This window comes from Phascolarctos cinereus, unplaced genomic scaffold, assembly GCF_003287225.1.
Source record: "Phascolarctos cinereus isolate Bilbo 61053 unplaced genomic scaffold, phaCin_HiC Scaffold_4;HRSCAF=312, whole genome shotgun sequence".
Taxonomy (NCBI): Eukaryota; Metazoa; Chordata; class Mammalia; order Diprotodontia; family Phascolarctidae; genus Phascolarctos; species Phascolarctos cinereus.
The window spans coordinates 683,490,551-683,517,096 of NW_027555847.1; the positions used below are offsets into that span (position 1 = coordinate 683,490,551).

General features: G+C 49.3%; 2 protein-coding genes across 6 annotated transcripts; both read right to left on the reverse strand.

Annotated features, from left to right (window-relative positions):
- Nucleotides 1–3,849: 3,849 nt before the first annotated feature.
- On the reverse strand, nucleotides 3,850–5,279 carry RETN (resistin). The gene is made up of 4 exons (XM_020979876.2): nucleotides 5,192–5,279; nucleotides 4,846–4,986; nucleotides 4,473–4,550; nucleotides 3,850–4,091 (listed from the first exon to the last, which is right to left on the reverse strand). The coding sequence occupies exons 2-4, from the start codon at nucleotides 4,973–4,975 to the stop codon at nucleotides 3,958–3,960; spliced, it is 342 nt and encodes a 113-aa protein (XP_020835535.1). The 5' UTR covers nucleotides 4,976–4,986; nucleotides 5,192–5,279; the 3' UTR covers nucleotides 3,850–3,957.
- A 10,626-nt stretch (nucleotides 5,280–15,905) lies between these two features.
- Nucleotides 15,906–26,537, reverse strand: STXBP2 (syntaxin binding protein 2). Of its 5 annotated transcripts, none has more exons than XM_078154234.1 (20): nucleotides 26,432–26,496; nucleotides 25,040–25,089; nucleotides 24,440–24,521; nucleotides 24,097–24,173; nucleotides 23,922–24,000; nucleotides 23,722–23,825; nucleotides 23,375–23,523; nucleotides 22,480–22,564; nucleotides 22,255–22,385; nucleotides 22,034–22,141; nucleotides 21,603–21,660; nucleotides 21,053–21,118; nucleotides 20,376–20,456; nucleotides 19,917–20,055; nucleotides 19,651–19,760; nucleotides 19,189–19,284; nucleotides 18,788–18,873; nucleotides 18,504–18,664; nucleotides 18,192–18,294; nucleotides 15,906–16,362 (listed from the first exon to the last, which is right to left on the reverse strand). In XM_078154234.1, exons 1-19 carry the CDS (start codon nucleotides 26,466–26,468, stop codon nucleotides 18,209–18,211), a joined length of 1,785 nt encoding a protein of 594 aa, XP_078010360.1. In that variant the 5' UTR covers nucleotides 26,469–26,496; the 3' UTR covers nucleotides 15,906–16,362; nucleotides 18,192–18,208. The 5 variants fall into 5 exon arrangements, with proteins under 5 accessions (XP_078010360.1, XP_020835532.1, XP_020835534.1 ...); XM_020979873.2 differs by lacking the exon at nucleotides 15,906–16,362 and adding an exon at nucleotides 22,982–23,122 and having other exon boundaries at nucleotides 18,138–18,294; nucleotides 26,432–26,536; XM_020979875.2 differs by lacking the exon at nucleotides 15,906–16,362 and having other exon boundaries at nucleotides 18,138–18,294.
- Nucleotides 26,538–26,546: the final 9 nt, after the last annotated feature.

A 26,546-nucleotide genomic window follows, 5' to 3' on the forward strand; every position in this document is an offset into this window, starting at 1 on the left:
TGATCCTTAACCTGGAAGATGGTCATCTACCTGAGAGCCAGTGTGGCTTCAGAAGGGGCCAAGGAACAGTTGATATGGTGTTTTGCTGCCCAGTAACTCTGGGAGAAATGCCAAGAGCAGAACAGAGGTCTGTACACATTTGTAGATCTAACCAAGATACTGTCAGTTATGAGGGCTTATGGAAAATTATGTCAAAATTTGGTTGCCCAGAGAAGTTCATCAGCATTGTATGTCAATTTCATGACACCATGCTTGCCTGGGTTTTGGGTAATGTTCAATACTCTCACGCTTTCCCAGTCACCAATGGAGTGAAATAAGGCTGTGTGCTTGCTTCCATACTTTTTAGTGCAATGTTTTCAGCCATGTTGTCAAATGCTTTCAATGAAGACGAACATGGCATCAAGGTCAGCTACCACACTGATGGTAAATTCTTCAACTTGAAAAGATTAAAAGCCAAGACCAAAGTGGAAGAAGTGTTGGTACAAGATTTTATGTTTGCAGATGATTGTGCACTGAGCTCAATGCAGCCTCTGAAGCTGAGATGCAACAAAGTATGGATCAATTCTCTGCTGCTTGTGCTAATTTTGGCCTAACAATTAACACCAAGAAAACACAAGTGCTCCATCAGCCCACCACCACACCATGCATATATGGAACCGTCAGTTACAGCAAACGGAGAAGTTCTGAATGCTGTGGGTAAGTTCACTTGTGTTGGTGTGTACTTTCCAAGGATGTATGTGTTGATAAGGAGGTCATTATCTCTGGCACACATTGCCAGAGATAATTCAGTGTTTGGGATGCTCAGAAGGAAAGTGTGGGAGAGAAGAGGTATTAGACTGCCTACCAGACTGAAGGTCTACAGAGCCATTGTGCTGGCCTCATTGTTGTATGCCTGTGAAATCTGAAAAATATATCAGTGCCACGCCAGGAAAGTGAATCACTTCCATTTGAAGGAAGTGATTCTGAAGGAAGATTCTGAAGATTTCCTGGCAGGATAAGATACCAGACACTAAGGTCCTTTCTTGAACTAAACTGCCAAGCATTCAAACTCTGCTTTAGACAGCACAAGTATGATGGACTGGCCACATTGTTTGAATGCAAAACATATGCTTTCCAAAAAGACTGTTTTATGGAGAACTCACACAGGGAAAGTGCTCACATGGTGGTCAGAAGAAGCGATACAAGGACACTCTCAAGGTCTCTCTTAGGAACTTTGGAATTGATTGTGTGACATGGGAGACATTGGCACAGGACCACTCAGCATGGTGTGCCCACATCAGAGAAGGTGCTGTGCTCTGTGAGCAAAGCAGAATTGAAATGGCTCAAGAGAAACACAAGATGCCCAAACTTCAAGAATCCACCCCAAATGTTCACATGGACTATTTGTGCCTGACTTGTGGTAGAGCATTCCAAGCTTGTATGGTCTGATCAGCCACAGTCAGACACACTGAAACCTGATTCTAGCATAGTGATGTCATTTTGGCCCTCTTCGAAAATGAAGGACAACAACCACCAGTCCAACTTCTTAATTTTAGAGGAAGAATCTGAGAGCAAAGCTGTGAAGTGGGGGCAGCTAGGTGGTGCAGTGGATAGAGCACCAGCCCTGGATTCAGGAGGACCTGAGTTCAAATCTGGCCTCAGACACAACACTTTCTAGCTGTGTGACCCTGGGCAAGTCACTTAAACCCATTGCCTAGCCAAAAAAAATAATCTGTGAAGTGACTTTTGCCAAAGATCATTCAAGTAGAATATGGGAGAGTTTACATTTTGAACCTCTGACTTCAGACCCAGTGTTCTTCCCGCTGTATCATGCTGCTTCTATTTTCATTCTCTCTATTTTCCAGGACCTTATCTTTTTGCTTGACTTTCCCTATTCTGTCCTTAATCCATATGTCCTGGATCCTTCTGTCCCTGGTCTTGATAGACTCAGCCCTTTTATCTTATGGGACTCTTATCTGTTTCCCACTGACTCAGTCCTGCCCAGGGTCCCAGGGACCTGGGTCCCTCCGCCTTCAGTCCATATTCTAGGACTCTATCCTTATGCACCCCACCTCTACCAGCCGCCCTGTCCATGGTTTCTCTCTTTCTTACCCTGTTTATGTACGATGTCTGTCCTCCCATGCTGGGGTGTTCAACAGTTTAGATTAGAGAAATGGGGTAGGGGAAGTTTGAGGGGTTGATGATGCCTGGGTCTTTATTGGTCTTATTGGTCATGAAAGGAGAAGCCAGGCAAGGGGGTGAAACCAAACCTTCAGGGTCAGGAGATTATACCCAGTCCCAGATGTCCATCCTCCCTTTCCATCCTCTCTCCCCCTCAACTTCAGTACCAGGGACAGCAATAGAGTGAGGAGGGAAGTGTGTGAAAGTGTGTAAGTTCTGTGTATAGAACTTTGAAGCGTATGGAAGCTGGTTTCTAGTTTTCATGCACAACTATGAATATATACATAGGTGCACATATAGAGTGTGTGTGTGTGTGTCTGTGTGTGTGTGTGTGTCTGTGTGTGTGTGTGTGTGTGTGTACATCTTTATTGGCAACATAGAATGTGCCTCTTACTGTACCCTCCCTCTCTCATCTCTTTGCCCCTCAGTCATCTGTATGGGTGACAGCAGAGAGACCAAACCAGGGAAAATATGACTGTTAGCCAGAGGCATGGAAGATCCAACCAAGGCATAGACCTTGATCCAGGGCACAGACCTTTACCCAACACACAGATCTTTCGGTCCCCAAATCTCTCAGTGGTTCTAAGAGAACCCATTTCCCAAAGGGAAATGGGGGGAAAAGACAGAGAAATTCTAACCAAGAGGAGAGGTGAGCAGGGCCCTAACTACTTAAGTACTGAAGATGCTAGAGGAGGTCAGGCTGAGCCCTGTGGGCATTCCAAGGAGAGGAGAGAACGTTTGTTGAGACTAGGGAGAGACTAATAATGCTGAGACCATTCAAAACTCGGACACTGGGGCTGCTTAACATTGGGACCTTTGGACACCATGCCTGGGAGGTTCCCTGGGACCCTGGGGAACTTCCTGTGGTTAGGAGGTTTCAGTGTCAGGAGGGGAGGGAGGAGTCAGGGACCAATCTAAGGAGCTCAAAGTGGTAGGGCAGAGTAGTATAGCAGAAGTAAGGGAGCTGAGGGAGAGAAGAGAAACCATCATAGTCAAGATTAAACTGTCACATGGGCTGACGAGCTGGGGCTGGAACTGGTCCCATCAGAAATTCTTCCTTTCCTTCATCATCTGTTCCATCCTATACTCCTCCACAAGGCTTGGATGTCCAGCCCTCAGCTTTCCTGTGCACAGGACCCAGGAGTCCAGCCCCAAGCCTGGTACCTTAAAGTTGACTAATTTATACATGAACTGTCCAGCTGGACAGTAAGTAAAGTGAACACAGAGAAGCAGAAAAACCACTTTGGTGGTTCAAGTTCCCTGGTGGGTGGGGGCCAAAGGGAGCAGAAGTCTTCCAGATAACCCTAAGCTGGGCTCAACCTCCATATATTCCTCTTCACGAGTTCATAGACAGCTGCCCATCCCCACCCTCTCTGGGATCCATCACCCCAACTAGAGAATTCTCTCTGTGGAATTGGGGGGGGCAGGAAATGAGGATTCCTGGAGTGCTGCCAGACAAACTTCTACCTGCCAAGGTCCTCTCCCAAAGACCTAGGTATCCAGGCTCAGGCTCTACCTCTCAGTCCCTTCAAGATCCCAGCATGTCAGTTGCTCCTCATTAGCAGTACCTGAAAGTCTGGGACCTCCCTGGTTGGAGCCAATGAAGAAGCATATTGGTATAGAGTAAGAGGGCTGGGCAGAAATTTGGGCAGGCCCTATCCTGCCCCTCGGCAATCACTCAGCACACTCTGACCACATGCCATGTTTATTTAACCTCTAGCTTTGACTCCTGGGAGCAGGCCACACTCAGGAAGGATTTGGTGGGAAGAAGGCAAAGGAAGGCTCTGTCTCGGCTCATCATTGGCCCCCAAACTTGCAGCAGCGGGCACTAGTCCAGTCCATTCCAGCACATTGACAGTGACACGTGGTGGGTTCACGAACATCCCAGGAGCCACAGGCTGAGCCACATGAACAGCTTGTGACGATGGACCCTGAGGAGAAGAGAGCCTGAGGCTTGGACCCTGGGGTCCTGGGTGGAGAAGGAAGGGAAAGAGAGCCTGGGGTTTGGACTCTGAGGTCCTGGGTGGAGAAGGAAGGGAAAGAGAGCCTGGGGTTTGGACTCTGGGGTCCTGGGTGGAGAAGGAAGGGAAAGAGAGCCTGGGGTTTGGACTCTGGGGTCCTGGGTGGAGAAGGAAGGGAAAGAGAGCCTGGGGTTTGGACTCTGGAGCCCTGGTTGGGGCTCCTGAGGCTTTGACACCAGGGTCCTGGAGGAGTAGGAGGCTGGGGGCTGGACACTAGGGTCCTATGGGTAGGGAACATCAGAGGCCTGGGGGAGGGGAAGTTGGGGCTAGAACACTAGGTTCCAGACTGACCTGAGGGGCAGGTGGCTAGAGCACCCCGAGAGGTAACACTGAAGCAGCTCACTTGAAGCTTTTGAACGGCAGCCAGAACTAAACCATTACAGAGAAGAGAAAGGCTGTAAGATTCCTGTCCAGCCTTCTCCTGGACCAGGATGCTTCCCCTTTGGTGCCAGCCAGGTTGCTGCCAGACCTTCCCATGTCTCTATTGCTGGGTTCCCTCCTGTTCCCATTGGAAGCTACTCTAATGGGCTCTGTACCAGTAATCAGAGGAAGATTGGGCAGGTGGATCCTGACGGGTCAGGCCAAGTGTTAGGGTCTAGTTCAGGGATTGGATTTGGGGCAAGAGGCAAGGTTGGAGTCTAGCAATGTCCAGGGGCTGTGGTACCATAGGAGCTAGCCTGCTCCTCGATCTTCTTGTTTAAGAGCTCATCTAGGGAACAGTGAGCCTGCCCCAGGACCAGGTGCCCAGGAAGGATGAGGAAGATGATGAAGAGGAAGGTGGAGGCAGTCTTCATCCCACTGGCCCCTAGGAAGAAAGGAAATTCAGAATCAGCTATCCCAATGAAAACAAGCTTACTCGACCACTGAGCAAAGCCCTCACTGGATGTGGGACAGGGACTGGAACATCTGGGTTCTTTCTAAGAAAGTCAATATAACAGTTTCCAGAGATGGGGGCCATTGGAGCTTTGGGGCGGGAAGTGAAGAGAGGGAGGGGAGGAGACATTTCTCACCTTTGAGCAGAGTTGAGAAGAAGGTGCTGATAAGAATCTGCCAGACTCTGGGATGACAGCACCTCTTGGTCCCCAATGTAGCCTTCCTCTTCTCTCCCAATCCCAGCCCCTCCCCACCTTTCTCCATCTCCCAGAAGAAGAAGTGCTGATTGTGGTTTCCGGTCTTGGGCAAGTGAGGCTTCCAATTTTGGCTCCAGGACCTTGGTTTCCCAATACCCCAGGCCCCAAGGCTAGGGGGAGGGCAGAGCAGAGGCTAGATCATGGAGTGTCTCTCTGGGGAACAGAGCGCTTTGGGAGCCCAGGAGATCACCCAATGCCCTAAGATTTCTCTTCCCCAAATGACACTGCCTGAAATCCTACCATTAATGAATCCTCTGGGCAAATAAGCCATCCTGTCACAGAAACACACTTTTTCCCTTTCTTCCCATTGTGAGAGGGCTGAAGATTGGTCAATTGTTTTTTCCCTTCAATTAACGTGGGCAATCTCTGCTATTGTCTGGTAGAAAGCACCTGCTGCATGGATGGAGGCTGAGACAGGACTGGGAAGGGACGGGATGGGGAATAAAGGGGTAGGGGAGTTTGGTAGCAATCAGAGGCCTGACAGCCTGAGGCAGGGAAGTGAGTTTGACCTGCCCTACCTTTGAGATGAACTGACTCCACAAAGTCTTCTGACACCAGCACCCCAGCCACCTGCCCACCGACTCACATACCACTGTGACAGCATAGGTTGACGTTCACATCTGCCCTCTACACACTATTTCGCTCCAATCAGTAATCAAGAGGCAGCTTTGCAAACTTGAAAGTGCTACATAAATGACAGCTATTATTATCATTATTATTATTATTATTATTATTTTCCCAGGTAGGTGCTAGAGTCGATAGAGCACTGGGCCTGGAGTCACTAAGACCTCAGTTCAAATCCAGCCTTAGATACTAGCTGTTTGACCCCGGGCAAGTCACTTCACCTTGTTTGCCTCAGTTTCCTCATCTGTAAAATGAGCTGGAGAAGAAAATGGCAAACCACTCCAATATCTTTGCCAAGAAAATCCCATGGACAGCATTGGCGTGCAAGAGTCCACCGGGTCACGAAGAGTCAGACACAACTAAACGATAATCAATAATCAAATAAATGATTACTATGAGCCAGGCACTGTGCTCCAGGTGTAGGATCACAGACTAGAGCTGGAAGAGGCCATCTGCTCCAACCCCCTTATTTTACAGAAGAAGAAGCTGAGACGGGGGCAGCTAGGGAGAGCAGTGGATAGAGCTCTGGCCCTGGAGTCAAGAGGACCTGAGTTCAAATCCGGCCTCAGGCACTTAACGATCACTAGCTGTGTGACTCTGGCCAAGTCACTTAAACCCAATTGCCTAAAAAAAAAAAAACCCAGATACTAAGAGGCTTGCCCTTGGTAACAAGTATCAGAGGCAGGATTTGAACCCAGCTCCTCTTGACTCCAAAGTCAACACTCTTTCCACAGACCCACCCTGCCTTCAAGAAGCTTATATTCAATAGGTAGGGTGGAAATTGGGGCCCCCCAACAAGTTCCCAGATCAGTAAAGGGCAAACACAGGGATAGAGACTGAACCTGTGGTTTCATTGACATTGGGTCCTCCCAGATGAGGCAATTTCCTCCACACAAAGCATGTCAGCACTTTCCTTGCAATTTAGAATCTTGAGCAATTCTCAGATATGTTGTCCTCAGGATTCCTTACATGCTGAAAAATTATTGAACAACAATTACCCTAACAAGAGCTTTTGTTAATGTGGCTGAGATCTAGCAATATTACAGTATTAGAAATTTAAATGTCAGTATTATTAGTGTGACCAAGAAGGAAAATAAGAGCTAGAAGGATCTCAGGTCAGGCCATTTGTTATTCACAGGCACAAAAGTATGTGCTCCTCGATCTACAGCCCCACCAGGAAACAACAGTGCCCAGTGGCTTGGTTTTGCCATGGAATGTGTACCCCAGTTGAGAGTTCTGATCCCCGGAATTTCTGCCCTTATATCTGATTGTTTTGCTGAGCAGATTCACAGAGACTAGGTGGGAGGGAAATCTTTTCCTGTGTTCTGTTCAGTTGTTTCAGTCATGTCCTACTCTTTTTGTGACCCCATTTAGGATTTTTCAGAGGTAAGGAACCTGCAGCCTCATGGTCACACGTAGCCCTCTAGGTCCTCAAGTGCGGCCCTCTTACTGAATCCAAACTTCACAGAACAAATCCCTATACAAATAATAGGATTTGTTCTATAAACTTGGACTCGGTCAAAAGGCCACACCTGAGGACCTAGAAGGCCACATGTGGCCTCAAGGCTTCAGGTTCCCCACCCCTGGCAAAGATCCTGGAGTGGTTTGCCATTTCCTTCTCCAGTTCATTTTACAGATGAGGAAACTGAGGAAAACAGGGTTAAGTGACATGCCCAGGGTCACACAGCTCGCAAGATTTGAATTTGAATTCGATTTGAATTTAGGAAGATGAGTCTTACCGACTCCAAGCCTGGCACTCTATGCATTATGGTGACTCCAGGGAACTCTTAGGGGCAATCAGTGGGTAGTCTAGACTGCCACTTCCCCCGCCAGGACACTGTGATAGGTAAAGTTTGTTACTCTTATATATCCGGATTAAATGAAGCTTGCTAGCCTTGCATCCCCAACCGTAAATGTAGCTATCAGAGTCAGTTGGGTACATAAAAACTTCCCCGTACATTCAGAGGTCAATCAGTAAACAAATATGGGATCACTTCTGTCTGCTAGGGCCTACCACTAGGCCATTTCTCAAAATTATGAAAATAGTTTTGACCTCTCGGACCCCCTGAAAGGATCTAGGGAACCCTTGGGGATCCTCATACCATGCTTGGAGAACCACCATCTTAGAGAGTTGCCTACAGTTCTGAGAGGTCAATGATACACCTGAGGTCACACAGCCAGTTTATAGCGGAAGAGAGACTTGAACCCAGATCTTCTAGGCTTCAAGCCTTGTTCTCTATCTAATACTATACTGTCTCTCAAATAAAGGACTTACACAAATAAGGGATATGTACAAACTAGAAATATAAGTAAGACATATAGATAGAGTAGGTCAGGTCAAGAAGACCCGAGTTCAATTGTTGACCTCAGACATGCACTAACTGCAGCATCCTAGAGAATCAGTTTAGTTTTCTGGGCCTCAGTTTCTCCCTATGTAAAATGTAGACGTTAGACTAGACAACCACTAATATCCCTTCAAATACTCAATCTACGGTCCTATGATTTGAAGCTTTGTGATGGTCACTCTCCCTCTCGTCTCTCCCCAGTCTAGTCCATCTTGTACTCAGCTGTCGGAAGAGATCTCCTAAAACACTGGTAGGTCTGACCAAGTCTCCTTTTCCCTTCCATTCCTCCCAGTCCCCTGCACTACCCCGAATCTCCATTCAAATGAACTCCGGTAGCTCCCTGTTACCTTCAGGATCAAATAAAAAATTCTCTGTTTGGGCATTTAAAGCCCTTTATAACTCGGCCTCTTCCTGCCTTTCCAGTCTCCTCACACCTTACTTCCTTCTATGTACTCTGAGCTCCAGTAAGCCTGGCCCTCCTCATGATTTCTTGCATAAGACTTCCTCTCCTTCTCCTGGCTCTGCATTTTGACTGACTGGCTGTCTCTCTGCCTAGAATTTTCTTTCTCACCTCAGCCTTCTGGTTTCCTTGGCTTCTTTCAAGATTTTGCTAATATCTTTCCTCTGAGATTATCTCCAAACTCCATTGTATATACAGTTATCCCTTCCAAATCCCAGGTGTTAAGGGTATGGCATCCTCACAACCTAGAAAATCTGTGTAAAATGTTTTGGCCCTCCATTTGCAGAAGAAGTCTGAATTTTTTTCTTTTTCTTTTATGGAGTATTTTCAATACCATATTGTAAAATTTGGGCTCAGGGGCAGCTAGATGGCACAGTGGATAGAGCTCTGGCCTTGGAGTCAGCGGGACCTGAGTTCAAATCTGACCTCTCAGACACCTGACACTTACTAGCTGTGTGACCCTGGGCAAGTCACTTAACCCCATTGCCTAGCCAAAAAAAAAAAAAACTTGGGTTCATACTATACAGTACTATACATATATTTTATATGTTTCTAAACTCTCTGTGCCATCTGCTGGCCTTCTCATGTTGTCTGCAACTTCCACAAAACTCCAAAAAAATTCCCATTTAATATCTTATGCCAAACCTCGATATATTAAATCATGATGGGGAAAGTCATGATGCTGAAGGGATAACTGTAGATTGTACACGGTTGGTGGCATGTTGTCTCTCCCATTAGACTGTAAGCCCCTTGAGGGCAGGGATTGTCTTTTTCCTTTCTTTGTATCCTCGGGGTTATTACAGTGCCTAGAACATGGTAAGTCCTTAATAAATGCTTTTTAATTGAATGATTGATTGGTTGGGACATACAAACTCCTGAGGAAAGCAGGAAAGGCCCCTTTAAGAGGGTGACACCTCAGCTGAGCCTTAGAGGATGCTAAGGGTTCCAAGATTTGGAGGCAAGGAGGGAAAGAATTCCAGGCAGGGGGCACAGTGTGTGCAAAGAGATGGAGTCAGGAGATGGAATGTCATGAACGGGCAACAGCCAATGGACAGTTCAGTTGGAGTAGAGGGTGCACAAGGAGGAGTAATGTGTGACCCTCCTGGAAGAGAAGCTGGAGAGCTTTAAATACCAAACACAGGAGACTGTGCTTTATTCTGAAGGTGGTGGGGCAGCGCTGACGCTTCTAGGGCAGGGAGTGACGGGGTCAGACCTGGGCTTAAGAATCTCACTTTGACGGGCAGCAAGGTGGCACAGCGGATAGAGCACCGGCCCCGACGTCAAGAGGACCTGACTTCAAATCCAGTCTCAGACCAAACACTTGACACTTACTACCTGTGTGACCCTGAGCAAGTTACTTAACCCCAATTGCCTGATTTAAAAAAAAAATAAAAGGAAGAATATAATTTTGGCAGCTGTGTGCGGATGATGGACTGGGGAAGGAAGAAACTGGAGGCAAGGAGACCAATCAGGAGGCCACTGAAACAATCCAGGAGGAAAGTGGTGAGGACCTAGCCTAGGGTGGGGACTGTGTGAGTGGAGAAGAAGGTGTCGAAGGGATGGAACGGGCAAGAAGTGGCAACAGATCAGATACAGAGGATGAGGGAGCAAGAGGAGAACCGTTCCACTCTGACAATTCTCATTTTGTCCCATTCCCGATATGCCTTCCCACCCCAAACCTTGCCAGGTCCATTTCAGATTCTGCCTCCTCCAGACTGGGGGCCGAGCCCTTCCTCCCAGAGTCTCTGAGCACTTTGTATTCCTCTTTTACCTTCACTGTGTTCCATTATTATCATGAAAGCTGCCTCACTGGGGTCCTACCAAGCTCAAAAGGCTTTGAATAGAGTCCCATTGGTGACTGCGTGTCTGCTGTGTTAGGCTCGGCCTCTTTTCAGAGCTTGGCTTCAAGGAGGGGAATTTGGTGTGTTTTGGGTTTTTGTTTGGTTTGATTTCTGGTCATAGCACCTCTCAAAACCCAGCTACCAAACCTTGGAAGGGTTTTGGCCTACTTTTCTGGCAGGTTGCTCACCCTGATAAAACCTGGGATCCTTGAACCAGAGGCAGCTGGTGGTGCAGTGGAGAGCTGAGTTCAAATCGGGCCTCAGACATTTCTAGCTGTGTGACCCTGGGCAAGTCACTTTCCTCAACTGTAAAATGGAGATAACAATAGCACCTACCTTGCAGGTTGTTGTGAAGATGAAATGAGGTAACATTTATAAAAATCTGGTGCCTAGTATATAGTAGGGCTTTCCCTTCCCTTGAAATGTGAAGAAGAAGGATTAAAACTTCCATTTCAATAGTGCTTTATGGTAGACAAAGAACTTTCCTCAAAACAACCTCTGGAAAAGGGTAAGCAGCTGTATTGGGTTCTGGGAATTGCTCTTCCCTGCTTTTGCCAGGGATCCACAAAACAGCAGAAGCCTCATACAATCCTCTCTGCTGCTAGCACCTGCCGTCTGAGATCACCTCCAATTTGCTCTGCATATATCTTGTTTATATGTGGTTGTTTTGCATGTTGCCCCCCCCATCAGATTGGGGGCTCTTTAAAGGCAGCAACTTCTTTTTATTATTTCTTTGTATCCTCACTGCTTAGCATAGTGTCTGGCATATAGTAGGGGCTTAATAAATGTTTGTTGACCAACTGGCTGACCTCCTTCCTACCTGACCACTCCTGTTTTCTTTGCTAGTTCATCATCTATCTCCCACCCCATAAGTATGGTGTCTCCCAAGACTGGTGCCTGTCCCCTCTTCTTTCCTGTCCTGTGAACTAAGGGTTTTGATCTTTGTGTAAATGTACGGAGGGAACATGCAGCCCACCTGTCTGATAGGAGGGATGCTTAGAAGAAAGACGGTTTAGAGCAAGGACCCATCTCCACACTCCACCTTGGCCCAGATCCCTCTGCTCTCAAGCTAGAGTTTTCAAAATGTAAATGATGAATTTGCCTGTAATATATCATAAAATTATCACAACTTTGGCTACTATCTCCCCCAATCACTACTCCAGCAAAATCTCCTAATAAGGCTTAAGTATAGCTTGAGTCTCCTTCCTCATTCCACAGAACTGTCAAGAAAACGTAGTTTTGGGGCAGCTAGGTGGCTGTGTGGGTAGAGCAGCAGCCCTGGAGTCAGGAGGATCTGAGTTCAAATACAGCCTCACATACTTGACACTTATAAGCTGTGTGACCCTGGGCAAGTCACTTAACCCTGATTGCCAAAAGAAAATGTAGTTTTGGTCTATCTTTGCCACATGGGAGAGAAAAAAAAAATACAGCATGTTAATTGAGATTACCCAAATGACTGCTCACTGCTCCCGTTTAGGGAGCCAGGAATCTCTGTCTCCTGCAATACTGACCACTTCATGAATGGATGAGGTGACCACTCACATTTTATCTTCCCAAGGAAATTTATTCATGCTTCCAGAAGGCTTTGGCAGGAGAATACAATACTTTATTGCCCACTCCCCAGTTTACAATCACAAAATGGTGGAAAGACACCATCTTACTAAACCCTGCCTGGCTCATGGGCAATTCAGAAAGGTCAGGATGCATCTTGCTCTTCTTCCCAGAATCCCTGGCCATGCAATCTCCACTCCTATGGCCAGGCTCTGGCAGGTCTCTGTCCAAGGCCCTGGTGACTGTGACCTCCCTGAACTACGGCAGTGGCTGTGTGACTGGAGAAGAGGGGATGGATAGACATAAGTAAAAGGGAAATCAAAAGGACTTAGCTACTGATTGCAGCTGATAAGGGAGTGAAAAGAAGTGAAAATGACCCTGTGACATCCCCTCAGTCCCCTGGATAAGCTCCCCAAAATACAATGGAACAACAACTATTAGCATCTATATGTTATACACATCCAGAGAAAGAACTATGGAGTTGGAATGCAGATCAAAGCATACTAGCTGCTCTTTTTTTTGTTGTTTTTTGTTGTTCCTTTCTTGTTTTTCCCTTTTGTTCTGATTCTTCTTTCACAACATGTCTAATGTAGAAATACATTTACTATGATTATACATGTATAACCTGTATCAGATTGCATGCCGTCCGGGGGGCTAGGGGGGTGGAGAGAGAATTTAGAACTCAAAATCTTATAAAAGTGAATGTTAAAAACTAAAAATAAATTTAATTTAAAAAATTTTTAAAGTGAAAAAAACAAGTAGCATTTATATAAAGCTTCAAGGCTTGCAAAGCACTCTATAAGTCAGCCCATTTGATCCTCACAACAATCCTGTTAAGTAGCTTATTATTATTCCCATTTTACAGATAGGAAACTTATCTGTAGGTTAAGTGAGACTTGCCCAGGATCAAACTGTTGTTAACTATCTGAGGCAGAATTTGAATTCAGGTCTTCCTTTCTTCTCTGTTGCCCACCTAGGAGTCACAGGATTCCTCCATGCATAATGGAAAAATGTGCTTTCTTAATGAGGAATGTAGGCTACATTCCTAGGGTATCTCATCAACTCAGGAGTTCAATTATCATCTCTATGCAGATGTCTCCCAGGCCCATAGAATCCGCTCTAAAATCTACCCTGAGAAGTCCAACATGATGCCTACTGGACCCCTCCACCCCTACTGGGGTTCTCAAACTCAGCATGTGTGAAATGGGTGTCACCATCTTCCCCTTAAACTGTCCCCTCTCCTTAACTTCCTTGTTTCTCCTGAGGGCACCACCCTGCCTCCAGTCACTCAGCCTCACAACCACCTCACCCTGCCCCTGGCTTCCTCTCCCTTCTCACATCGCCCCCTTCTCTTCACTTACAAGCCACAGCCTTCGTTTAGGCTCTCATCCCCTCTTCCCTGCACAACTGTATTAGCCTCCTAAGGGGTCTTCTGCTGCCTGGCCTCTCCCTGCTCCACTGATCTTTCTCCCAGCTGCCAGTGCATTCTTCTTGCTTTTTTTGTTTGTTTTTGGTGAGGCAATTGGGGTGAAGGGACTTGCCCCAAGTCACATAGCTACTGTTATGTGTCTGAGGCTGGATTTGAACTCGGGTCCTCCTGACTCCAGGACCAGTGCTCTATCCACTGCGCCACCCAGCTGCCCCCAGAGCATTCTTCTGCTATCAGTGGCATTCCCAAGGTGGATAGCTTCGAGAACCGGGAAAGGCTTGAAAAATAAAGGGGTGGGGACTAGGGATGTCAAATACTCTATAAATTGTTGGACTCATTTGGGTGTGTTGGTTAGTTTTGCTGAAGTAAATATTTTTCTTCTCTTTTTTTCTTGGTTATCAGCTAGGTGGCACAATGAATAGAGCTCTGGGCCTTGAGACAGAAAGACCTGAATTCAAATCCAGCCTCAGACACCTACCAGCTGTTTATGATCCTGGACAAGTCACTTAACCTGTCTGCCTCAGTTTCCTCATCTGTAAAATGGAGATGATAATAATAGAACCTAACTCCCAGGGTTGTTCATGAGGACCAAATGAGATCATAATTGTAAGGCACTTTGTAAGCAATAGCTCACTGGTAAGGTGGGGAGGAGGGATAGGTTGGGAATTGAAAGTTACATAAAAACAAGGTATCCATTTTTTAACGTTCTAGACTTGGGATATATTGGCGTACATAGGGGAGAGGAGCTCCATTCCTATTGTGTTATGAGTTTCGCTTTCTAAGGGAAGGATCCCTCACCCAGAGAAGGCTGGATCACCATGCTTAGTAGGGCCTCAGAGCCCAATTATGTAAAGTTGGAGTGCCCCAGGACTACTCACCCACAACAGTTTTGCTGTTGGCCCCTCCTACCCTCGCCCCACGATTGCTTTCTTTGCCACTGGCTTTTTCCCATTGGTCCCTCCTATTTCCTTCTTGGTGAGCGATAACTACCATTTTCTTAACTCTAGGGCAAGCTTTATAAAACATGGCAGCAACCCTATCCTTCTCCCTAAATAACACCCTTAAGTCAACCTTTTGAGACAAACTCAATTGGGGGAAGGGCGCAGTGACCCAAGATAATAAGGGCACTCTGCCTCAAAGGGGAAGGGAGGTGGTCACCAGGGGTGCAATAGCTGGAGAGAGGAAGTATGAACCATCTGGTAGCTTCCAATTTTAAGTAATAAAGTTCTGTTGTGTACAACTCAGTTTTCTTGGCAAAGATACTGGAGTGGTTTGCCATTTCCTTCTCCAGTTCATTTTACAGATGAGGAAATTGAGGCAAACAGGGTGAAGTGACTCGCCCAGAAGTCACACAGCTAGCAAGTGACCAAGGCCAGATTTGAACTCAGGAAGATGAGTCTTCCTTACTGCAGGCTTGTTGCTGTATCCAGTGAGCCACCTAGCTTCCCAATAAACTTTACAGCGAGCAACTGTACTCATCTGTCTGCAGCTAGAGTGCAGGTTCAGTTGGCACCTTCCAAGTCTTGGCAACCTGGGGCAAACCTCTTAGTTATAACTCTGCCCTCTACCAGACCTCTATCTTCTGGCAAAAATCTCCTAGTTCTTCTATCCCTGCCTTCATCACTACTCCTCACTCCTTGAAAGCCAGCTTCCGGACATCCCCACCTGTCTTCCAACAGTCCACAAAGTCCTCGTGCCAAATCCAAGGCCCTATTCTCACTCCTCATCCTCCTGACCCTTCTGCAGTTTTTAATACTGATGACAACCCCCTCCACCTAGACACTTCCAATCCCCTAGATGACTCACTCGGCTTTCCTCCTACCCCTCTGGCTGTTCCTTCTCTGCCTACTTCATTGAAATATGGAATCATATTAGTTTTGATACTTAGCTCTTCTCAGCAATGCAATGATCTAAGACTATTCCAAAAGACTCGAGATAGAAAATGCTATCCACTTTTTTTTCCTTTCTCATGGTTTTCCCCTTTTGTTCTGATCCTTCTTTCACAACATGACTAACGTGGAAATATGTTTAATATGATTGTACGTGTATAGCCTATATCAGATTGCTTACCATTTTGGGGAGGGAAAAAAAAAATCTGGAACTTGAAATCTAATAAAAGTGAATGTTGAAAACTATCTTTACATGTAATTGATTTTTGTTTGTTTGTTTGCTTTTAGGCAATTAGGGTTAAGTGACTTGCCTAGGGTCACACAGCTAGTAAATGTTAAGTGTTTGTCTGAGGCTGGATCCACCTAGCTGCCCCCCTTTATGTGGTAATTGAAAAAAAATACTATTAAGTGGAAAAAAAATTTTAATTAATTTATTTTGATTTATCAACAATCACTTATGGAAAAAAAATTTTAATTAATTTATTTTGATTTATCAACAATCACTTCCATAAGCTTTTGAGTTTTAAATTTGTCTCCCCCTTTCTCCCCAAGACAGCAGGCAATCTGATGTAGACTACACATTTCTATTATTTTCACATTAGTGACGTTGTAAGTAAGAATTAGAACCAATAGGAAGGACAACCAGAAAGAGGAAACAAAACACAACAGAAGGAAAAAAAATAGCAAATAGTATGCTTTGATCTGCATTCAAACTCCATAGTTCTTTCTCTGGATGTGGATAGCATTTTCCATCACGAGACCTTTGGAGATGTCTTAGATCCTTGTACTGCTGAGAAACATTAAGTCTATCAATATTAGTCATCGCACAACGTGGCTGTTACTGTGTACAACATTCTCCTGGTTCTGCTCACTTGATTCAGCATCAGTCCACCCAAGTCTTTCCAGGTTTTTCTAAAGGAAAAAAAATTAAAAAAAAATATATACAGAATCCTAGATTTGCATTGGGGAAAAGCTACCTTAGAGATACCTGGACCAATCTTACCCTGTTACACATGAGGAAATCTGAAGGGCCAAATGGGAAGCAACTTGATCAGAGCCAAAAAGCCAGAATCAGGAGGCCAGCCTCTGACTACCAAGCTGATGCTCTCTGCAGCCTACCACACCCAGTCCTAATCTTCTTCCTTGCCCCTTAATGGGGTTGCTTCCCTATGGGGCCTGCTATTGGCCTCCTCTCTGCACATTCTATCTGGTCCTATCCCTTTTCTCCTCCCCCAACTCTAGACCCACGTCCCACTAGTACCTCAAATTCAACACGTCCAAAATGGCGCTCATATCTTTCCCCTTACACAAAGAAGCTTGTCCTCATGACTTCCCTATTGCCACTGATGCCACCATCCTCCCTATCACCCAGGCTCAAAAAACTGCCATCTTCTGACTCATTCCTCCCCCACACTCCCCACATCTAATCACTTCCATTTACCTCCATACTACTCAGACCCACCTCTTTTCCTGGTCCCACTCTCATGGCCCTCCCTATTCCCTTTCACCTGTATGGGTCTCCCTGCCCTGAGCTTTGCCCTTCTCCCCTTGGAGCCAAAGTGAGTCTCCTAATGCTTAGGAAAATGCCTTAGGACACTGTCCCCACAGGACTATAGACCCAGAGCTGGATGGGGCCTTAGAGGGCATTTAGCCCAACCCCTTCATCGTATAGATAAGGAAACCTCACCCGAGATGGGGAAGTGAATTGGCTCAGTTCACTCGAGGGCAGGGGCCATCTTGTTCTTAATCTTCGTAGCCGGAGAATGTTAGCAAAGACCACACTTTACAAATATCTGGGAGGTCATGACACACCCATTGCCCAAGACATATTATCTGAGGGTCTGCCTTACCCCTCTCCCCAGTGAAAGGACAGGACCAAGGTGTTGTTATGAACCTGGGGCAGAAGGGAAGGGAAGTTGTGGCAGCACGTGGGAATGAGTGGCCATCCAGGGCAGGGTGTCTTAACCTTTTCTATGCCCCAGACCCCTCTGATGGTCAGCCTGGTAAAGCTTATGGACCTCTCGGATTACAAAGGAAACCAATTATGAAATAAAGAATGTAATTTGAAATGAAATAAAGATGTAATTTTTTTCCCATTGAAGTTTACAGAGCCCCAGAAAATCTACCCACAGACCCCCAAGTTAAGAGCCCCTAATCTAGGGGAAAATCCCTTACTTTCTTTATAATGAGTCCATAGATCCCCAAAAGAGGGACACCAGTGGCCAGCACCACCACGCATCCAGGAGTTCATTGTCACCAGCCTAAACTACTGTCTTCCAACTCCCATGTCTTTCCCCTCCAATCTAACCTTCATACCCCAGCCAAAGCCACATGATTAGAAAAGGAAGCAGGTCAGCCCAGCAGTGAGACTGAGGGATGACAGAGGGACATCTGAGCACGGGGCTGGAAGCCACAGAATGTGAAGAGAACTCGAGGAAGGCCACCAGACTGTCAGGCAGACGCTGCCTCAAACAGGAGGAGACGGGGACGAGGGCCACACGGACTAAGAAGGTGCTGATGGGCTGGGAACCTGGAGGGAATGCCCATGTCAGTGAGGTCACGGAGCCATCAAAGGATGCCGCATCTGGTCCCCTCGCTCCTCTGCTCCAATGGCGAAGCCTCACTGAAGTCAGGGCCTGCTATGAAGATCTGACGCAGGAAGAAGGTGACCCAGAGGGGGGGTGAGGTGAGGTTGGGAGTCCATGGGATTTTATTGCCTGTTGGGGAGGGGAGGGGATTACATCAAGCTGCTCCAAACTCAAGGCATGGGGATGTCCTCCAGCTTCTGGTCCAGACTTTTGAGGTCATCCAGGAACTGGGTGGGAGTGAGGACGTGGGAAGAACCTGACAGGCACAGAAAGACCAAGTGAAGCTTCCATGCTTTCTAGACTCAGGCAGCAGATGTCCAGCCCACCTCTCTCAAGGATCCAGCTGCTCGCCCCCTCCTCCCCGAGACTGTGTTTCTAGCCCCCACACCCTTCAGGGATCTGGGCATCCTGCCCCCAACTCTAACTCTCCAAAGGCCTCAGGCACCTGAGCCAGCCCCAACTCACCAATGAGCACCTCCCACTTTCCTTCAGTGGCCCGGGTCACCTCGTAGGCTGCCCGCATCTCAGACATAGCCACGCCACCCAGCATGTAAACCAGGAGTCGGGGCCCAGCCCGGGAAGACTCCACTGAAGTTTTGTTCTTGTGCCAGTGACCAAAGCGGGCGCTGAGGACAGAAAGGGACTACTGAGTCAGGGGAGGATCAAGCCCCCTCTCCCCACCCCCCGCCTATGGTTCACAAGGACCCCGCCTTGGCTGATGGCACATGACAGTCCCCCCCAGACCTTACCTGACAGCAGTCTGGGAGCTGGAGGCGGGGGCAGGGTCAGATAAAAAGGGCCATAGTTTCCGGTCCAGCTTGTCCTCCACAGCGTCCTGGGGAGGGAGCACACACAGGCTCAGAGTGTCCCTTATCACCCCACCTCCTCCAGGGAGGCTCCTCTTGTTTTCCCCTCCCAGGGATCATGGATCAGATGCCAGGATAATGCCCATAATGAGGGATTTGCCATTAAGCCTAGCTGTGGCTTAGGGGGCCAGGGGAGGTGGATGGAAGAGAGGTGGGGGTGTGGGAGGGTGGGGGCTGGGAAAAGTCAGAGCAGGGAAATAGGGAAGCAGGAGGCCAGGGCTCAGGGAGGCTGGGGGAGGCCAGGAGGCAACTAATGATCACAGGATTAGTGCCCTCCCTCTCACCTCCATCACGTCCTTGATGACGGGTGTCCAGCGGGATAGTTGGTAAGTTGGCTCCAACCTCTCCTTTCGATCTCCTCGGGTAGGGGCCCCGGAGCCCTGGGGCGGGGATGGAGGGGAGGGGGTCATGGACAGGGCCAGAAGGGGAGGGGAGGGCAGCACCTCCCCAGGCAGCAAAGCAGGCCAGGCTGGAAAGAAGAATAAGACAGACAGAAAGAGAGACAGAGAAAGACAAGAGGCTGAGCCCAGAGACAGTACAGAAGAGAGGGGAGAAATGGGAGAGGCTGAGGCTTCAAGAAGATGGGATGGAGTTAAGAATTTGTGAAGATCCCCACTACCGTGTCTCGATTTCTCCTCTCCACTCCAGGCTGGCTTCCAGGGTGAGAGCTGACACACTGCCCCTACTCACACCAAGGAGAGTCCAGGAGGCTACAATGACTGCTGCCATCCTTCCTGACCCCGTACCGTGGCAACGGTGACTGTGGTCCCGAGCTGCTCCAGGTTTCGGATGAGGTTGCTGTGTGCCTGCACATTGGCATGTTGGATGAGCTTGGCCAGATTCTCCTCGGTCACTCCTGTGGGTGGGCACAGCACCCACACATGTATATAAGGCCGTGTTTAGACACATGACATGGCCCGGGGTACCCCGAGAAAAGGTCAGGGATTAATGAGGGTCAGTGGGCAGTGACTGAGGCCCCACCCCCTCCACCCCTCCCGTCCAATGCTCATACCGTTCCGCAGCAAGATATAGAGTAGGAGGATACGGATCTTGTCATACGGGGGGACCCCAGTGTCCAACAGCACGGGAACAATCAGCTTCATGGCATCCTTAATCTTCTCCCCTTCTGCATCTGTGCCCAAAGCCAGGTCCTGGGGAGCCGGGGCCGGAGGCAGGAGTTCAGCCACCACTGTGGGGCCCACATAGCCCAGGAGCCTCAGGATCCCTGGGCATTCCTTGAGCTCCTGCCCCTGAACTAAGCCTGGTACCCCTAGAGCCCTGAGCCTCCACATCCAGGTCCTAAGGCTTAGGAGATTTTATTAAGGGGATTTGCTCTGTGAAGTTTGGATTCAGTCAAAGGGCAGCACTTGAGGACCTAGAGGGCCACAGGGCCACATGTCACCCTGAGGCTGCAGGTACCCCATCCCTGTTAAGCTACACCCTGAACCCCCAAGAGCTGAGGGCCCTCCACCTGCTCGACACTGCAGAGTCTCTCCACGGTGCCCTTAAAGTGTTTCATGCAGTCATCGGCCAAGTTCAGGTGTGTCGAGTACTGCGAATTAAAGATCAAGCCTCATGGTGGGCACCGAAAACTCCACAACATAACCCAGCCCCTTCTTCCCTTGTTAGGCTTCTCCCTCTCCACAAAGCCTAAGCTCCAGCCCTGCTGGCCTTCCTCCAATGAAACGCTCCATCTCCCATCATCGTGGCCATCTCCCATGCTTGACGTGCTGTCCCTCCTCATCCCTGCCCACTTGTGTCCCCCCTACCCCAGCTTTCTTCAAGACTCAGTTCAAACTCCACCATTGGGAGGAAATTGTGCCAAGCTTCTCTCTCAGATCACCCTCCCTCTCCTCGTATGGAGCTGTTTACAAGCTGTCTCCCCTAATAGACTGTGAGCTCCTTGAGAAAAAAAACTATGTTTTGCCTTTCATCATATCCCTAGCACTTAGCATACAGTAAGAGCTTAATAAATACTTGATAAATGACTAGGTGGCAGAGAAGAAGCCAGCAGGAGTCTGGCCCAGGCCACAGGGAGCAAGCTGGGAAGAAGGTGGGATTCCTGGCCCCCTTACTCAAAGAGTGCTTCTGCCAGCTCAGGAGGGTCCCCTAAATACACCTGCCCAGTGGGCTCCAGGCTCCCCTCACCTTGTTCAGTTCCTTCTGATACTGGGGCATCTTTTTCAGGATGTGGGAGAGGTCTTTTATGTTTGCCTTGCAAGGAAGGAGAGGGAAGAGAACAGTGGGGCTCAGGCCCTCCAAACTGCCCCTTCCCCCTAATATGCTGAACATCATCCCAATACCCTAGGCCTAGTCACCCAACCTGGACCCATCCCTATCCCAAAGCACCCTGACTTCTGAGGCTCAGCCCATCCAAACTGGTCCCATCCCCAGCACTCGGCTTCTCCTAGGTCTGTGCTCCCTCCATCCAATCCTGGCTCCCCAAACCCAAAGACCCTCAAGGCCCGGCCCACTCAAACTCACCCTAACCACCATCACTCAAAGAATCTGCTCCATGACCTGTCCCCCAATAGAGCTGACCCCTCACCAAGTCAGATCTTCCCCAGCATTGCCACCAACACTCAGGATTCACCTCACCACGGTGTCTCAAACTCAGATCTTCCTCCCCACAAGTCTGTTCTCTTTCCTCTTCCACTCAACCTGGCCCAGGCCCCAGACAAACAGAAGTCCTGCTCACCTTATCTGTGGTCAACCTCTTGCTCTCACAGAAGGTCTTCAGCAGCTCTGTGACCCTCCTGAAGGTGTCAAGGAGGACAGTGAGGATATGAAAGAGGAATGAGCATGACAGGGGCCGAGCTGGCTGGCTTGGCAGATGGGGATTGGGAATTGTGAGTGCAAAGGTAATAGGTTCATAGGTTTAAAGCTGGAAGGGACCTTAAGAGTCATCTAGTCCAAACCCCTCATTTTACAGATGGGGAAACTGAGGCCTGTAGAGTTTGCCTAAGGTCACATGTGGTCACATGTAATAAGCTGATGGAGCCAGAGTGTGAATGCAGGTACTTGACCTCAAATCCAGTGGTCTTTTCACTATCTCATGCTACCTTCCAAAGAGAAGGTAGATCAGCCTGGATTTGACCCCAGGACCTCTCATACCCTAAGGGGACCTACCTGGACACATCTGCAATGTGCATATGCCTAAGTTCCACCCACAGCTCATCATCCTCATCCAGAAGCACAGACTTCTCCCGGGTCTCACTCAGACCCGTCGTCTCATACCTGGAAGGACAGGACATGATGCTCCTGAACATGGAATGGTCCGGGGGACAAGGCCTGGTCCTCCCCCTGCATCCCTCCCCCAGAGGCTGCTGCCGCCATTCCCACATTAGCACCTGTAGGTGTCCTGCTGGATGTCCAGAAGGTCATAGGCCATGGCCTGGAAAGTGAGCTCATGCAGCAAAGGGGACACAGGATCGGAGCCCCGGTCCACAATCAGTAGCTGAGACCGCATCTTCTCAGGGCCCTGGGGACAGACACAGTGGGAGAAAAGGGGTGAGCCCAAGAAAAGCCCTACCCACCTCCCCCACCCCAGTTCCCCTGCTCGGGTTGGCTCTCACCTCCCCCAGGCTGGGATTGTCTGCTTTGAAGGCATTGAGCTTGGCAAGGACAGCATGGGCAAGCTGGGCAGTGTCCTCAGACCCCCTGTGAAAAGAAATGACCACATGGATGGCTTCTGAGCAAACTGGGAAGAAATCTATGAACTGATACAGAGTGAAAGGTGCAGAACCAGGAGAAAAATTTATACAGTGACAGCAACATCACAAAGAAATACAAGTTTGAAAGACTTGAGAACTCTGGCCAATGCAATGCCCAACCACGAGTCCTGAGGACTAAAGATAAAACACACCAATCACTTACTGCCAGGGAGGAAATGGACGTAAGGTGCAGAACGAGACACACCTTTCTGGATGTGGCCAATGTGGGAACTTGTTTTGCTAGACTATGCACGTTAAGTACGAGGGTTTTCTTTTTTATAATTGGTCAATTGGGGTGGAAGATAATAAATAAATGTTTGTAGAAATAAATACCTTAAAAAAAAAGAAAATGTTGGAGACACACCTAGGGAAGATGGAGGAGAGGAAAAAGGGATCCAAGCTGAGGAAGTGGATGCCCCCAACCTGCTTCATCACTCCAGAGCTGGGCCATGAGAGGAGGAGGACTGTCCCAAAGCCTGTGGTTTGCGCTACAAGTATGTTGGGTCTGATTGAGGAAGATGGGGCCAAGGGATCAGAGCCAGGACCAGCGAGTGGGGGCAGAAGGGGAAGGACTCCAGTGTGACACAACGGTAGGGGCCAGAAGATGATCCCAGGAGAGTGGGGAGGGAGGCAGGAAATGAAGGAGGAACTGGGGGGACAAGAGGGATCAGGAGAGGCCTTACAGCCCACAGGGGTGGGGGGAAGAATGGCAGGGTCAGAGATCAGGAAAGGGAGGAAGGAGGATGAGAAGCCGCACCTTCGGTAGCGAATAGCAGGGTACTCGTGCAGGGTGGCACAGAGCGTAGCGATCTGCTGGGCCAAAACCTCCAGCTGCCGAATCCTTGCATTGACCCGGAAGGGGCAGTACAAGTTATAAGTGCTATGGGCTGCATCCAAGGAAAACACCTAGGAGGTCAAGGGGTAAAGGTGTAGAGCCTGGAGGACACCTCTGACTGCTGGGTAACCCCGGCCCTGATCTTCATTACCCAGGGCATCCTTCCAGCTTCCCCCTGCCCCTCCTTCTTGTGCAGGGCTTCTGGCCTTGTCCTTCCCCGCTCCATCCTGCAGACCCCTCACCACCAGTTTCCCAGGGCAGAGCCCCACCTGGGACTCGTAGGGAAGGAAAGCCAAGTGAATCTCCTTCAGCGTCTTCACAGCCTTGGCCAGCCTTGATCGGCCCAGTTCGAGGAAAAGGGGCTCAGGACAGGCTGGGTGTGGAGGAAACAGGACGAGGAGAGTCAGAGCAGGGATCCTGGTCCAGCCCCTAAACTCGTTCCCCCAAAGCCCATGTCCCTGTCACTCACTGTCTGTGAAGAAGATGTGGGCAGCTTTGTAGGTAAAGGTAGGGGTTCCCCGGAAGTCATTGATCAGAGCCTGGACAGACTGGGAGAAATGGGAGAGTCACTCCCTCTGGCCCCAGTCCCCGAGGCCACAGAGAAAGCCCTCAGCCCATGGACTTTCCCGCTCAGTGGCCTTTACCTTCTCACATGGGCTCAACAGGTAAATGGCTTCCAAGCTGGGGATGGGTTCCCTGCGCTTGTTAATGTCCTCCACAACTGGGCATCCATCCACGGCACCACACCAAGCGACGTCATAGGAGATGGAACAACACAACATGGCAGATCATGGGGAGGCCACCAGGGAGAAGAGGCCAATTCCCCCTGCCTCCCCTTAGCCCCCGGCAAAAGCAAGAGAGGAGGGGGGAGCCAAGGTCCCAATCCACTGCTGATCTAGGGGAGAGTCACTCCCTGGGGCCCGGGGACAGAATACCCAATTATCTGTGAGCCATGCCCTGGACTGCCCAGGGGAGCCTCATACTCACTGGTGATGCCCTCGGCTAGAATGTCTGACATCTTACAGCAGGAAGACATGATCCGCATGCTGGGGCGGTCCATGACAAGAACCTAAGGCACAGAGCTGCAACCAGGATAGTGCCACTGGAGGGGCACAGCTCCCCCCTCCCCACCATAGTGACTGCCACCCCAAGCCTCAGGATCCTCTGCTCTCTACACCCTCCAGAAAGGGCAGCAGGGGAAAAGTGGAGCAGAGAAGGGAAGGTGGCAAGGCAACAGGTCAGTGAAAGTTAGGGAAGCAGAGGGCAGGTCACCCCTTTTCCCAGGTTGTTCCATTCTGGGGGCTACCCCCAAATGAGTTTGCCCAAAGTACCAAGACGTCCAATTATGACTGCTGCGGCAACCATGAAGCCACTAACTTCCCACAGCCTAACCCCAACTTTAGGAACACTGGCCTTCTGCTCTCCTCTCAAGAGGCACAAAGACCATGCCATTCTCCCCTTTGGCTCTTTGCAAGCCCCCTCTGAAGGTTCTGTCCAAGATGTCACGCCTGGCTGACCTACAGAAAAAGCTGTGAGACCTTAAAGGGCCTCCAGGGACTCCAGATATCCTGGCTCCCAGAGTCCTACCTTCCACTCTCCATTCTTCTTGACACTTCGAATAACCCCACTCAGGATCTCTGAAAGGGGAGAGGAAGGAAAGGCTGGCTCGGGGGACAGCTCTTCTTCTCAGACACCTGGGCTAAGCAAATATCTTGACACCAGTGTCTCTGCCATCCTAAGCCTTTCCCCCATACTTTGCCTCAGGCAAAGTGAGCTATGCTTCTGGCCAGAAGCCTGAGTCCACTCAGGGCTGAACAAGGGCTAGGATTGAGTCCCTCCACATTACAGTCTCCCACCCCAGTTCCCCAGACCCATGTGGAAAAAAGTAACAGGGCTGGGAGTCAAAAGACCCACATTTTCATTTCAGCTGTGCCTCTGAATTCAAAGTGTGACTTTGAGCATGACCCTACCCCTCCCTGGGCCTCAGTTTCCCTATCTGTGCAAAATGGTCAAAGAATGCATTGGACAATACATAAACCCCACCAAGAAGTGGTCACTTCCCTCCAAGAACCTGGGAAGAGGAAGCGGCCGAATCAAGGGCCAGACCAGGGTCAAAGAGCGCTCTAGGAGGGAGGCCTAGCCCCTTATCACCACCACCACCACATTATCACTACTAAAGGAAACAGCTGAAACCAAAGCAACCAGGCCAAGGGTGGGAAAACACAGGACAGAACTGCCCATTCCCCCTCCTGCTGACCAGGGGTGGGGCCCAGTTTCTGCTTCCGGGTACCACTCCCTCCAGTGAAGATCCCAAAGCACTTATAACTAACAGGACATTAAATAAGAGACTAGGGGGTTAGGTGCAGGGGATCACCAAGGTATAGACCTCCAGTTCTGGCCTCTTCTGGGCTTCAACTGTCTAAACTTCTAGTCCCCTGAAATTCTCCCCACTGGGGATCCAGGAACCCAGAAGTCCAGCCTCCCCCCATAAGCGTCCCTAACACTCATTCAAGTGTCTAGATTCCTCACCCTACCCAAAGGGTCCAGGCATCTGACTCCCAGCCCCCCGCTGGGCAGGGACCCTGGGTACAGTCTCTCATTCCCCTCATTCATTCAATCATCATTTATTGAGTGCCTGTTACTTACAAGCCTCCCATCCACCTCCCAGGGGACCCAGCCTCCCCACCCCCACCCCCAGGACCCAGGTGGCTTTTCTGAAGCCCCCTCCCCTAAGGATCCAAGCATCCAGACTCCGAGCCGCGTCCCCTAACGGACCCAGGCATCTAAGCTCCTAGCCCCCCTCCCTCCTGGGGGATCCAGGGGTACAGGTGGCCACCCACCTCCTGTCCCAGGTTTCCAGACACTCCTCCAGGGAGTCAGGTGTCCAGGCTCCCTGCCACCCTCCCTCCTTCCTTCCCAAGGACTCAGGTGACAAGGCTCTCAGCCCCACTCCCCACTGGAATAAAGGCCAGTACTCACTCTCTCCCACCACCGCCTTCAGCCCTGAGGGCGCCATCTTCCCCCTGGGGCCACCGCTTCCGGGTCTGCCCAAGAAGGGGCGGGAGCCTCTGGTAGCGTCATCGCAGGAGGCCAC

What these genes read in the sequence shown, in the direction of transcription:
- RETN (XM_020979876.2), bottom strand. Translation starts at nt 4,975, where the DNA reads ATGAAGACTGCCTCCACCTTCCTCTTCATCATCTTCCTCATCCTTCCT. An exon ending in GGAGCAGGCTAGCTCCTATG is followed by an intron (nt 4,551 to 4,845) that starts GTACCACAGCCC and finishes GTAATGGTTTAG; the next exon opens with TTCTGGCTGCCGTTCAAAAG. An exon ending in TCTAGCCACCTGCCCCTCAG is followed by an intron (nt 4,092 to 4,472) that starts GTCAGTCTGGAA and finishes TCTTCTCCTCAG; the next exon opens with GGTCCATCGTCACAAGCTGT.
- STXBP2 (XM_020979873.2), bottom strand. Translation starts at nt 26,468, where the DNA reads ATGGCGCCCTCAGGGCTGAAGGCGGTGGTGGGAGAGA. An exon ending in CCTGCTATTCGCTACCGAAG is followed by an intron (nt 23,123 to 23,374) that starts GTGCGGCTTCTC and finishes TTCCTCAATCAG; the next exon opens with ACCCAACATACTTGTAGCGC. An exon ending in CCACAGTCACCGTTGCCACG is followed by an intron (nt 19,285 to 19,650) that starts GTACGGGGTCAG and finishes TCCCCGCCCCAG; the next exon opens with GGCTCCGGGGCCCCTACCCG.